At 40.9% G+C, this 13,845-nt stretch overlaps 1 protein-coding gene across 2 annotated transcripts in view; it reads right to left on the minus strand.

Annotated features, from left to right (window-relative positions):
* Positions 1–13,845, minus strand: part of MBOAT2 (membrane bound O-acyltransferase domain containing 2) — a 70,615-nt gene that overhangs the window by 12,414 nt on the left and 44,356 nt on the right. For both annotated transcript variants that reach the window (XM_053380950.1, XM_053380951.1), the window contains 4 exons: positions 11,847–11,942; positions 9,812–9,867; positions 8,425–8,479; positions 7,453–7,636 (listed from right to left, as the gene is read on the minus strand). In XM_053380950.1, coding sequence (XP_053236925.1) covers positions 7,453–7,636; positions 8,425–8,479; positions 9,812–9,867; positions 11,847–11,942 — 391 coding nt within the window. The remainder of the gene's footprint in view (positions 1–7,452; positions 7,637–8,424; positions 8,480–9,811; positions 9,868–11,846; positions 11,943–13,845) is intronic.

Genomic DNA, 13,845 nt, shown 5'->3' on the forward strand with positions numbered 1-13,845 from the left:
AAATAAATTTCATTTCAGATTAACATTCAATAATGTTATTGGGGTGTTTTTTTAAACACCCAACCCCATACTACTTCTGACACTGTAGTGTTGTACCGTATTTTTCGCCCTATAGGACGCACTTTTTCCCCTCCAAAAATGAAGGGGAAATGTGTGTGCGTCCTATGGGGCGAATGCAGGCTTTCGCTGAAGCCTGGAGAGCGAGAGGCGTCAGTGCGCACTGACACCTCTCGCTCTCCAGGCTCCAGGAAGCTATCCGCAAGCCTTGCACGCCCGGGGGGAGTTCCCCCGGGCGTGCAAGGCTTGCCGGGGGGAGCCTGCAGTGTGGAGCACGGGGCGCCCTCCGGAGGATGCCCTGTGCTTCGTGCAGGTGTCGGCAAGCCTTGCGCACCCGGGGGATCTCCCCCCGGGAGCGCAAGGCTTGCGGGCGGCAGCCTGCAGCGCGGAGCACGGGGCGCCCTCCGGAGGACGTCCCGTGCTTCGCGCAGGTGTCCGCAAGCCTTGCCCGCCCAGGGGAACTCCCGGATAGCAGCCTGCCGCCCGACGCGCCCTGAAGCAGAGCGCCCCTCGTGCCGGGCAGACATCGGCCAGCCCCACAAGCTCGGGGGACAGCGGGGAGGCGCACCACCGCCATCCCACTGTTCCCCGACCTGGTTTTGGGGGGGAAATAAAGGGGAAAACATTTCCTTTATTTCCCCCCCCAAAAAAGTAGGTGCGTCCTATGGGACGGAGCGTCCTATGGGACGAAAAATACGGTATTTCATTACGTTCCGTTCCCATTTTCTCTTATATAGTGCTTGCATCTGGGAGCGAATTAAGCGAATTTTTAAAATTGCTTTCTTTTATATCTGTTTGTAATAAGGACTTCTCAAAAAGGGTGCAGAACAGGTGTGAGTGGGCGAGATGAGGGAAGTCCTACTACATGAGTGGACCTCATTCCCATTGTGCATAACTCACTTAGCGGTACGTTGAATTCTGTCTATAGCTTTTTCCAGACAGAGAGATCAATAGTCTATTATGTTAGTCTGCTACATTCACTTTTTAATAATGAGGGTAACTTCTGGAGTTAACTTGAAGTTAACTTCTGCAAACAAGGCAAAAGTGCAATCATGTATATTCTTTGGTTTAAACCAAAGTAGTTCCCATAGTTTCTTATGAAATTCCTGTTCAGTCTTTCATAGTGTATTATCGTTATTTTCAAACCACTCCAGAATCTATCAGTTCTGAAGCTTGATTGTATCTTATTTTATTGGGTACTCCCAGTCTTCCATTGTTTATCCTGTGATATAGATTTTCATTAGATGCTCTACTAGGTTTATTTGGAGCTTATGAATTTCATGATCCTTTTCTGTATTTCAATGAGTTTAGAGCTTTCTATTTTCAAGGATAGTGTTATGAATAAGAACAGTATTTTAGGGATGAAGACAATGGATACAGAAGCTGTTTTTCCCCAGTCATGATAAATGAAGTTTTTTCAAATTGTTTTCAATCTGTGTTATCCCAATCCCAAAATCTTTATGCATGTTATGAGCCTGTAAATAAATACCCCTAACTTCCTCCTTCAGGGAAAGCAAGGAAGGGCCTACAGCAAAATATTACATTGCTGTAATGGATCTAAGAAGTAAACAACAGTGACAAGAAATAACTTGGCCAGGAAACCATCCAAAAGAAAATTCAGTCACTCAAGTCACAAGACTTGTGCTCCCTCCAAAATGTCAATTCATTGTGACTTTTAATTTTCATATCTGACACTTTAAGGTCATGTGAAATACAAGAGTCTAAACTATCAGAATTTGTTATCTATTTGAAACAGAATTTACACACACATGGGGGAGGAGAGAGAGAGAGAGAGAGAGAGAGAGAGAGAGAGAGAGAGAGATTATACTTTAGATCTTACGATCTGAAAGATGTTTAGCCAAAAGGAGACCTCAAATAAGTCAATATATTTTGGTATGTACAGAAATCCTTAATGCTGTTTCCTCAGAATAGCCAGTCTTAACTAATCGTAACAATCTGAGCTATTACTATTTATCAAAACTAGAAAATAACTCCCAAATCTATCAACAGATTTTTAAACTACATATAGAAAAATTCCTAGATCTGGAATCATACACTTGCTGATGAAAGTAAACTTAGGTACGATGCCTCAGAGAGCTAAATTATTACTTAGATTTGTCCTCGTTTCTTTAATAGCACTTGTTCCTTAATTCATGTGTTACACAATTTTGAGCTCATATGAAATCCTCCAAAAATTGGAGTATGTTTTTATTCAATACAGCTTTTTGTTCATTTAACCCATTTTAGAGTGAGGGCCAACTCTCTGACATATTTATCATTTTTCACATATATATTTTTTATCTTAAAGTCAAGCCTTAAAATGAGAAAGTTTTTTTGCATGTTTCAAAATTTGCATTAGTGATATTCAAAAGTGATTTTAAGAGATGTTTTTAACTCATCTGTTTGTTTGAGTTTTCTACAGGCAATTAAAAATGTTCTAAAAGAGATTTCATTGGGTGAGCAAAGTGACACTCCTTTGCAAATGAAATATGAATTATCAATGTTTTTAAAATACATGGGTGGTTCATTCAGTACCTTTTAGAGCGGAAACTTTCTAAAATAGACTTAGTATTATTTTTATATATATATACCTGTCAGGGAACTGCCATCGGACCCAGAGGCGGAGGCAAGGCTCCCAAGCGATGCTGGAGAAGGGCCCAGCAGGGAGAGAGACAGCTCATCGGCTGGGGAAGGAAATCAGCGTAACACCAGGGATAAATGGGGCAGATGGGGGAATCGGCGAGGGGGCTCCAGGACTCCTCGCCGGAGACCAGCGGGGAGAGCACGGGTCCTCCGCTACCCACACCCACCCTGCGCAGAAGACTTCCGCGCAGGGAGAGTAGGCGGAGACTTGGCGTCAAAGAACTTTTGTGCTGGAAGAGGTTCAAGAAACGCCCACTGACGGATTCTGCTAGCGACTGAAACAGCCACGAAGTGAAGGGCTGTCCAGACAGAAAAGGTTTAACCAGGCAACCTAGCCAGGAGTGGCGGCAACTTACGCACGAGCAACCCCTATAACCATTACAATACTGAAATAAGCTTCTATGAAAGTTTAGAAAGAATAAAACTAGGTGCACCGACATTAATATATGTAAACATCCATAACTAAATACACAATAAAGCAATCCCATTAAAATTACTATATCCTAGAAACGTTTATCTGATTGTTCATTGTTGTTTTAGATTTATTTAATTGTTCCATGTCATATGCCCTAATGTAAACAAAGATGTATCTCAATGCAACCATGTTAAACAGTTTAAAGAGGAAAAGGAATAAAAACTATGTTACGGGTAGGGGGGGCACTATATACTCAGTATCAGGACCAGCCCAAAACATTTTAGCACCTGAGGCAGACCCCAAAATAGTGTCCCCCTCTCCCCGCCATGCAAGAAGGGGTGAGTGAAGATCTACATCAGGAACAAGGGAGAAATAAAGATCAACATTGGGATCTGCAGCCCCTGTGGATCCTGCCGCCTGAGGCACTCGCCTCCCCTTGCCTCATGAGTGGGCTGGCCCTGCTCACTAGGAACAACTAATCAAAACAGCTCTTTCCTGGCTATCCATCAATTATATTCATTACAAGAATGATGATTCTGCAATGTCCTGCAAATGGGTAATTATTGCATATGTATAATAATATTTGTTTTCTGCCTTATTGTATGTTACATGAGTTTGCACTGGGCCATTTTGTGTGTTAAGTTTTTGTGATTGTCAAAGATCCATTCCAGTTACATATTCATCACGTTTGAACATGAGCAACTGACCTTCCCTCGTTTACTGTTTTTATCTATAAGATGCTGGTCTCTCTTTTTTGTTAAGTCAAAATACTTAATTGTGTCGGTGTGGTGAAGAAGCATGGAGTGCTGGGATTGGATATTGGTTTCGTTTTGGCTGCTTGCTTGGCTTATCAGGGGCCCGTTGGGCAAGTCATCATTCCAGCCTCCATTACAAAGCTGATGATGCTGATGATGAATACTCAAGTTCTTCACACAATGTCATTTCAGTAAGAGTATAATGACCCTGAAAGCAATACTTGCTTTATTGCTTATATTTTCCATTGTGTTACTGTTTCACTGACTGTTTAATTTGTTTAAAACTTGTCATAGGGTGTCCTACAAATGCTCAAAAGAAAGATATGATAGCAATCATCTCAGGGCTGTTAGCAATGATCCACGATTGCTCAATTAGCAATGATTAATGGCAGGGCCTTCTCACTGGCAAGTTCCCTGCTTGTGGAATGCCTTCCTTGGTAAGGCACCATCATTCTTTCTCATTAATGCCCAGAATAAATTTTTAAAAACCCTCTTATTTACCCAGTTATATGACAACTGAAAAATACTGTTTCCAGGAACCTTGAAATCATTAGTTGTGAGGGTATGTGACTGTTTTAGATGTTCTTAATTTTCTAAATAGATATAGATAATAGAGATACAGATTCGCCCAGCATCTTCCCATGAGGCTGGGCGGAGTTCAGAAGCTTTGGCTACCATTTTGGTTTAGCCACAGATTGCTGCGGAACTGCTCTTAACGATAGATAGCTTAAACAAACCTGTTTCAGGAAACAGGGTCTAAAGTTGACTTGATTGAAACTTGCATGATTAGCTAGCGTTTGCCAAGTTTGGATGGCATAACTAATTGTGATTAACTAAAAGCAGAAGCACACAAAACTAGGAAGGGCTAGACATGTTCACATCTAGCTAATCCACAGCTTAGCGTGATGTGAAAAGGCAGCCAATGGCTCGCCAAAGGGCACTTCATTAATTCATGACTGAGATTTAAAGCTGTGATTTCCTGACTTATAACTCACAACCATGGCCTGAAGGGACAGGATACAACAACCCTGCCGAAGCTAATCAGGTTTGGATCTGGTCGGTTTCAAAGATGGAAAACATGTATACTGCCCTCCACAGAGTATGTATTCATGAAATATATCCATGGTCTACACATGAAATAAAATTTTAAAAATCCAATTATATTATACCATACCACTCTCCACTTTGCTACACAAACTCCACATAAATGGGCACCCACAAAATTATGAAACATTCTGAGCGCTGGAAAGCATTTTAGAAATTATTACTTTATGTGTTAACTCTGTATCTGATGCCTAAGATTCAATGTCCCACTGGGAAAGACAGCAACTAATCTCAGTGGATGTTTAAGAGGATCCTAGGTGGTTAAAACTTTATTTTAAGACACCTGTTTGGAGTGGAGCTCATTTTGATGCTTGCTTGGCAGCTTCACAAAATATAATTAGTTCAGCAAAGCTTGTGGCATTTGGGACTGCTGCACAAGGAGTTACGCACACATTGAGGCAATTAACAAGGGGTTAAATAGCTAAAAATATTACTAAGAAGCCATAAGCAAAGGGAACGTGTTCCACAAGAACATGGGAATTTAAGGGTAGCTAATAGCTATAAGAAAAAGAAACTTACGAAGATAGACATTAATTTCAGACAGTTGACACCAGTTTGAGCACCAACAAATGATAGCTTGTAAAAAGGCACAATAGGAGGGAGATATGAGGTAAATCACTTGAGAATGTTGACTATATTCAGTTAACATGCAATTAGCACAGTAGAAACTTACATTAAGCTCATATCATGCGCCTAACGAAGTTAGCAGAAGGAGAAGGGACTGTTGTTAATTTTATGCTACAGAAATAAAACTCAAACGAGAAAGGAAGCTTATTAGATTAGGGGAAAGAGAGTTCTTTCATCTAGAGCTTCCCATTTGCTGATCCTCATTACCCAAGAAAGCTAAACTTAATCTAATGATGCATTGTTATTCTTAAAAATAAAAGAAAAACATCAGTATGAAAATTCAGCCAAAATCCCCCACTTAGATAAGCATTTCAGCAAGATGGCAAACTGAAGTGCAACTCTTTTATGTAAGTAAGCAAGTTGAGCTAGCAACCTGATACAGCAAACGCAGCAGGGGGCAAAGAGTTGTACGATCCACGTTATTTCCCAAGAAGCACACAATACTCACTGGCGTTATAAAATGCAGCCAGATTTCTCTTTTAACGCCAGTTGGGAAGTGTAAGATATCAAGAGCAAACACGGGTTCCCTTAAAAGTAATGTCAGAAAGCTAGTGCAGCGTAAGTAACTAAAAATGTCAAGCATGTGAGCAATACAGCTAAAGATAACTTACCTGTGCTGTGTGATCGGCCGAGATTTTGAAGGTAGAGTTCTTTATAAAGCCTCAATTAAAGTCCCTGCGCTTGACCAACACTTGGGAGTTTTCTAGCAAGTTTATACAGTAAAAATGCAAAGGGCCATCTCTTTGTCAACCACATGGTTCTATGTTAGGAACAGAGAAGATTTTCTCATTTCTAGGCCAGGGCGGTGGAGGAGGTTGGCAATGGACTCCTGAAGTTCAGTAGTCCCTTAGCTACTATGAGTGGAGCCACCCAAGCTCACATTTAACCCTGGTTCACAATGCTTGGCATCAGGCATTTCCTCTGCAACTTCTCCCATCACCAATATTTACACCAGCTTTGGGGGTGGTAGTGGAGATGATAAAGCCAAAGACTGCATCTAAGCAGATATGGGGCCCGATTCAGCTAAACAGTTGTGCTGGCAGGAGCCAGCGTGACAAATTCTGCTAGTGCAGCAAACGAAACGAACTTGCTAGACCTTAGAATCCAAAATAATACAGGGCGCTATTCAGCCAAGTTTTACTCAGAGTAGATTCGTTCATTTCAATGGCCCTAACTTACTTAACATTCATTCATTTCAAAGGATGTCCCCTGGGACAAATCTAGTTGGAATACCACCCTGTATTGCTTCAGATTATAAGATCTAACAAAAAGTACAGTGGTACCTCAGTTTCAGAACGTAATCCATTCTGGAAGACCATTTGAACTACGAAACATTCAAAAACAGAAGCCTCAAAACGGAAAACTCAATACGAAAGCTGCATTTCATGTTCAACTTCCAAGGCGTGTTCGAAAACCGAAGCATTTACTTCCAGCTTTACGGAGTTCGAAAACTGAAACGTTCGTCAAGGGAGAGGTTTGAAAACCGAGGTACCGCTGTACATAGTTTCTTCATTCATTCTTCTTGCCTGCTGCTGCAAAAGAACTCATTAATACTAGAAGCAGCAGGGAAATTACATTAAAAGTGCATTTTGAAATATGTAACTGCTTCCGAGGCTACTATACGTTGGCCCACAAAGTCCATTAATGAGCATCTATGGAGAATATCTACCTTTAGACATAGGTAATGTTTTCTTTTTGAAGACAGAACTGTGCCATTCGTGAATGATCACCACTCATGTTCAAGATACAGCTTGAGAGAGTTATGCCTGCAAAGAACACGTAATGCAAACAAAGCTTCTCATGCACTAGAAGAACAGCAGCACAGCAAAAAAAAAAAGCCGTAGATCTTACATTTGGAGAGGGATCTGTTTGTTCATATTTTATCTCTTCTTTCCCATTTGCTTCAGACTGTGTCAGTTGGTATGATCTGCCTTCAATGAAAGTAATATAGTCTTTATAAGAGCATAATGGGCCTGCCAGGATACCCATGAAATTACAGTTGTAACTTAAATACTCCAGCAGACTTGGCATGCGCCTGTAATTCAAAGACAAGCATTTGGTGAGGTTTTCATTGACATTTTCTAAGAGAACAACACTGAAACCTCACACTGATTGTATTCTAGTTGCAATTACTTCTATTTACAGGGCCCTAGACTCTTGTGGGATAGCGTTCACCAGGCTGGGGCCACGACCGAAAAGGCCCTGGCTCTGGTTGAGGTCAGTCTAATTTCCCTGGGACCTGGGATCTTCCGACTGTTGTTGTTTGCATACCGTAAGGTCCTCTGTGGGGCATACCAAAGGAGGCGGTCCCATAGGTACGAGGGTCCTAGGTCATACAGGGCTTTGAAGGTTAAAACCAGCACCTTAAACCTGATCCTGTACTCCACCAGGAGCCAGTGCAGCCTTAATCCTTAATCCCCTTAATCCTGAAGCCAAACTTTATTGATTTCTCTTAACAGGCATTATTTAACGGGGTTTGATTTCTGGAATGAAGGGGAAATCCAAGGGGTGAGTCAACACTCTATTAGAAACTTGTCTATATAAATAAAGGGTCTGGGAGGAATTGACTCATATCAAATGTAAAGTGAGCTGCATCAGTCTCTATAGCATAATATATCCAAAGTTATTAATTCAAAGCATATTATTCTTTCCTACTTTTTGGGGGTGAAAAACTCAAAATGGCTTCATTTGTACTTTACACAAATGAGCAGAATGCAACCCAGAGTTTTAAGGGGTCTCCTTAGCTTCCTGTTTTCTGCAGAATGGCCAATTGCAGGTCTGAGGGGCCAGGTGGCAGCTTACACTGAAGCAGAGAAAACTTACCTCACAGCTAAGCATCGCTGTGATTGTGTCAGTTCTTCCTCTTTTCGAAACATTCCTGTGGGTTGAGGAAAGAAATGGGAGTGTAACGTATTGGGCTGGGTCCAACACTGATGCCAAACCATAACTTGGCGTCACAAGAATGGGTTGCGGTAAACCTTGGGCCATCGGACTCCCCAACGCACCTCAGTGCAGCCATAAAGAAGGAGCTCAGTAGCTTACATTTCCCTTGTAGATAAATTGCAGCTTGGTGTATTGTTCAAATCTGGACAAGCTACAGTGAATGTTAACTATGGTCAGTGGAAACCAACCAACTGCAAACCATGGTTTAAAAAGCAGGCTTGCTTCAAGTAACCTTAGTTAAGATTAATGTAGGGTTTGGGGGCATGATAAAATTGCAGCTTATCCACCATGGAAGGTTCTGTTCTCCTCATTGAAGAGGGGAACATAAAAGCCCTACGACTGTCAAGATTTTTCTAACACTAAACCTTGATTTAGCATTATGTCCCTATTTTTTTTTCAGGTGAACTGGGTAACTTACCATATTTTTTGCTCTATAAGACTCACTTTTTCCCTCCTAAAAAGTAAGGGGAAATGTGTGTGCATCTTATGGAGCGAATGTAGGCTGCACAGCTATCACAGAAGCCAGAACAGCAAGAGGGATTGCTGCTTTCACTGCGTAGCGATCCCTCTTGCTGTTCTGGCTTCTGAGATTCAGAATATTTTTTTTCTTGTTTTCCTCCTCCAAAAACTAGGTGCGTCTTGTGGTCTGGTGCGTCTTATGGAGTGAAAAATACGGTGCTTAGTCCCAAAACATCCTCCTCCTTATAAGAGTGGCTATCTAAACTGATCAGTCACAACAGCTATAGTTTAGTATATCTGAACTCTTTTATTATCTGTCTTCATAACTTTACATACCACAATATTGCTAGATACATATTGCATACAAAAACCAAGAACAGTTGAACAAGGCACAGAACAGCTAAGTAGTGGTATAGTATTCAGCCCTTACAGTCACCAGTTATCTGTTTTGTTAATCTGGCAATAAGCACAACTCCTTCACCTATTGTAAAGAACTGCCAGCATAGAGAATAAAGGATATCCTTGCATGACCTGCTCCATGTTCAGCATGAGCAAAGAAGCTTCCTTGAGAATTTTTACATAGTTCTGGCTGTCGTATTTTGTTGTTGTTGTTGTTGTTGTTTACTGTCACATAGCATTCCCCTCATTAACAGATAAACATATTGGTACAATTATGCATCTCCAATTCCTGTTAAAAGACATGTGAAAATAAATATGGCCACATGGCTTATGTTCCACACCGCAAGAGAAGGCATTAACAAGAGAGGATTTAGCTCACCGTCCTGCCCCCAGCCCCCCAAAGTCTTACCATCATGAATTTCATACGCCAAGCTTGTGATTTTCTGTGTAATTATCATCATTGGGCTGTGAGAAAGTGAGAGGGAAATGAAAAAATAAAAGACTTCAGAAACAGAACATGCAGATCTCACCCATAAAAGTATTGCTTTCCAACAGAAAGATAGAACTGAACGTGCCATTAATTTGCTTTTAAAACATGCCACTAGAAGTCTTTTTAGGGGTAGGTCTTAGGTAAGCCTGTGTGGAAGAGAAACCAGTGGCATTAGCATCAATACTAAACCAACCAACTATATTGTTTGATGCCCAGGAATTCAGATCATTGTCAAGAGGCTTTGATTTTGAAGCTATTCTGGGCTATTCAGCAACTAAGCATGACCTTTCCGTGGTGGTTATGCAACTGTGGAATGCTTTCCCAAAGGAAACCTATTGGGTTTCCTCTTTTTGCCAGATATATACACAGGTTAAAAGAAGGGAGACCTTGGAGGAAGGGTGGGATGACAAGTGTAAGAAAACAAATGACCATTTCATTTGAGATAGCATAACAAGATAACAGCTTGATCAGGGTTGCCATTTATTTCCAACCTTGATTTGTGGACAAGCCTTGTGATTGGGGAAAAAACAACAACATGGTTTCCCACAAACCAGCGGCAGAATTCCTTCATCAGAAGAGTGTGAAGAAGAGGATGCAGCAGTCAAACCTGATGCTGTTGAATGCTTGTTCTCAGGGTGTCTGAGCCATTCCTTGGCATTCATGTTTATGCATTTATTTATGCACATATGTGCCACAGACAAAATGCATGATTTCCTACCGTGAAGGCCATTCCCATATACACATGTGTTCTTGAAAGCCAATGGAAGAGACTAAAACCTGGCAAATGGCAAGTCTAGGTGTGTTTTTTTTAAGAGACACTCCCAAATCTGGGGCATTACTCACCAGGTAGAGGTACCTGAAAAAAATGGCTGTCCCTAGTAAATATAGTAGTGTTGTTTGAGCCTGTCAGACACATGCTGTCAGCCACATATTTGCTCCATAAATATTAGAATGCAGCTGACTTTGAAAAATTGAACTTATTTTAAAAGCAATAAAAAGTAATTAGTGTCTTTGTACAGCCAGCCTGTAGGGAGCATATTGGTTTTCCTGCATGTCAAGGAAGACATTGTTTGCTGCCTTTTAGTCACTTGGGTAATGGTAATTATAATAACAGAGAAAGCAATATAGCAAAGATCCATCGGTACTCAGGAGAAACACCATTCCCTGATTACACAATTCAGACTAGAAAAATCAAAACACATTTTCACAGTGTAAATAAATGGTAATCTGGAGGTCCCACGCCAACCACAGATAAAGGAGGGATTTTGACTCCCTCAACAGGCTTTCCAAAACCCTCTTGTACCAAGGAGAGGAGAAAGATGACAAAAGCATGTTGGCAGATAAATTGGTTGAAGAGAACAGCATGAAGAGAGCGATTTTTAATACTTGTGTTTTTATTGCACATCACCATAAGCAAAGTTAAATGGAGAGGCTTTGCCCCAAATGGCAAACAACAGCTTTGGGCGGGAGGATTTTCACAGGAAAGTGGCACCAGGGATTTCCTATGTTGCATCTATCTAAACTCCAAAAGGAGCTGTGATGAATCTAGGTAGAAATTTGTGTGGTAGCAGTCCTTCCCAGACAGATATCTCAGTATAGAGCTACATGCATGGAGAGGATTGTACAGAGTTCTTCTCCTATTATAGATAAATAGGCAAAGATCTCAAAAGAAACCCATAGAAACTGATTAAAGAACTTTTAAATTGTGCACACATGTATACAGTTCCAGGAAAACATGTTTAACTCATCTGTCTGTCTATCTATCTATCTATCTATCTATCTATCTATCTATCTATCTATCTATCATCTATCCTCAATGAGTTGTATCCAACTAATACATAACTAATGTCAATTGATTTTAATGGGTCTGCTCTGAATCTGTCTTAATTGGATACAATCCACTATATTTAGCTAGAGAAACACCTGGGATATAGAAAGTATTATTTATTCTTACCCAGAAAAATCAGCAGAATATTGTCCGTAATCAAAGATATAGACTCTAGAAATTTGGCACACAGTGAGGTATCCCAAAGCAAAAACAAAACAATATCTGAAAGAGAGAAGGTAAAGTAGTTATTAAATTATCTATCATGTAAGTGCATTGGAGAGTAATATAAGCTTTTAAAAAAATCTTTAAAGCTATGAATGATCAGGCACACACGCACACACATATGCTAAGAACATTATTTCCCCACAACAAGCCCAGTTTAGGGCACCCAGAGAATATTCTGCAAAATAACCAACTGAAATAGCCCCTTTCTCAATACAACAGAAGAGGGATTCACCCATCTACCATATTTTTCGCTCTATAAGACACACCAGACCACAAGACGCACCTAGTTTTTGGAGGAGGAAAACAAGAAAAAAAATATTCTGAATCCCAGAAGCCAGAACAGCAAGAGGAATCGCTGTGCAGCGAAAGCAGCTATCCCTCTTGCTGTTCTGGCTTCTGGGACAGCTGCGCAGCCTGCATTCGCTCCATAAGATGCACACACATTTCCCCTTACTTTTTAGGAGGGAAAAAGTGAGTCTTATAGAGCAAAAAATACGGTATATTTTAGGAGTCTGCTACTATTTGCAAACACTTTCAAGTACACTTATCTTTCTACACTGACTTCTTAGAGACTTTTTTCTGATCTACATCTTCAATATTCCTGCTCAGAATTTTAAATAGCAAAGTGTACTTTATGGCTTGAAATTATAATTGGGTTGCTACATCTATAGCAATCATTATTAGGTTGTTACACCTTTCTTTCATGAAACTCTGCAATTACCTTGGCAAGAAAGTAGCAGTGCATGATATGAGAGAGGCAATTGTCACAATGTTCATTCACAGCAAATTACCGTATTTTTCCGTGTATTGGATGAGGTTTTTTGACTAAAAAATCATGTCAAAAAACTGGGGTCGTCCAATACATGGGTAGTGGCATGGGGCGGGGCGGGGAGAAGCACCGCGCCGCCAGCCAGCCGGTGGGCAGGAGCACAGATTCCCCCGATGCTACAATAAGGAATCTGGGGGGTGTTTCCTGCCTGCAGCTGCATGGGGGGAGAGGCTCAACAACTTAGGACCATCTCCCCTCATTTTCTTAAAATTGAGTCCCCCAAGTGGTGGGGTGTTTCTTATACATGGGGGCATCTTATAGACAGAGAAATACGGTAATGCTATCTGAGAATATCACAGTACAAAGGTGGTAATAGTCCCATATGTACTATGGGATTAATTTGTTTTAAAAAAGGGCCCTTAGACCATCTTGTAACCTTATTAAAGCAGATACTTTCATATTGTTGCATGTAAGCGTTTTCGTACAGCCAGCCTGTAAGCGTATTATAATGACAGAAGCTCGAGATTCTGTAGGACAGGACAGGCTCAGGAGAGAAAGGAAGAGCATCTACAAGCTCCCAGGTAAAACTACACCATGGTTCTACAGCCATCTTTAACAACAATACTTCCTTCACAAGAACTCGAAACAAAATAAAAAAATTCCTTCCAGTAGCACCTTAGAGACCAACTAAGTTTGTTATTGGTATGAGCTTTTGTGTGCATGCGCACTTCTTCAGATACCTGGTGAGGTTGATGGACTTTCATTTCATGCGGCTCAATGCGGTACCTTCCATAGTTCTAGTTACAGGTAGGTAGCCGTGTTGGTCTGCCGTAGCCGAAACAAAGTAATAGGTATCTGAAGACGTCTGCATGCACACAAAAGCTCATACCAATAACAAACTTTGTTGGTCTCTAAGGTGCTACTGGAAGGAATTTTTTTATTTTGTTTCAACTATGGCAGACCAACACGGCTACCTACCTGTAACTGTTCACAAAGACTGATATTGACAGGCTTTTCCTCACTCACAGAAATCTCTCTCCTTTTCTACATTCTAAGTAATAACACAGCAGTATCAAAGGACCACATACCAAAAAGTATAAACCCTGGAACTATGCCTTCACCCTGAAAGAT

This window comes from Podarcis raffonei, chromosome 3 (genome assembly GCF_027172205.1).
Source record: "Podarcis raffonei isolate rPodRaf1 chromosome 3, rPodRaf1.pri, whole genome shotgun sequence".
NCBI classification, from domain to species: Eukaryota; Metazoa; Chordata; class Lepidosauria; order Squamata; family Lacertidae; genus Podarcis; species Podarcis raffonei.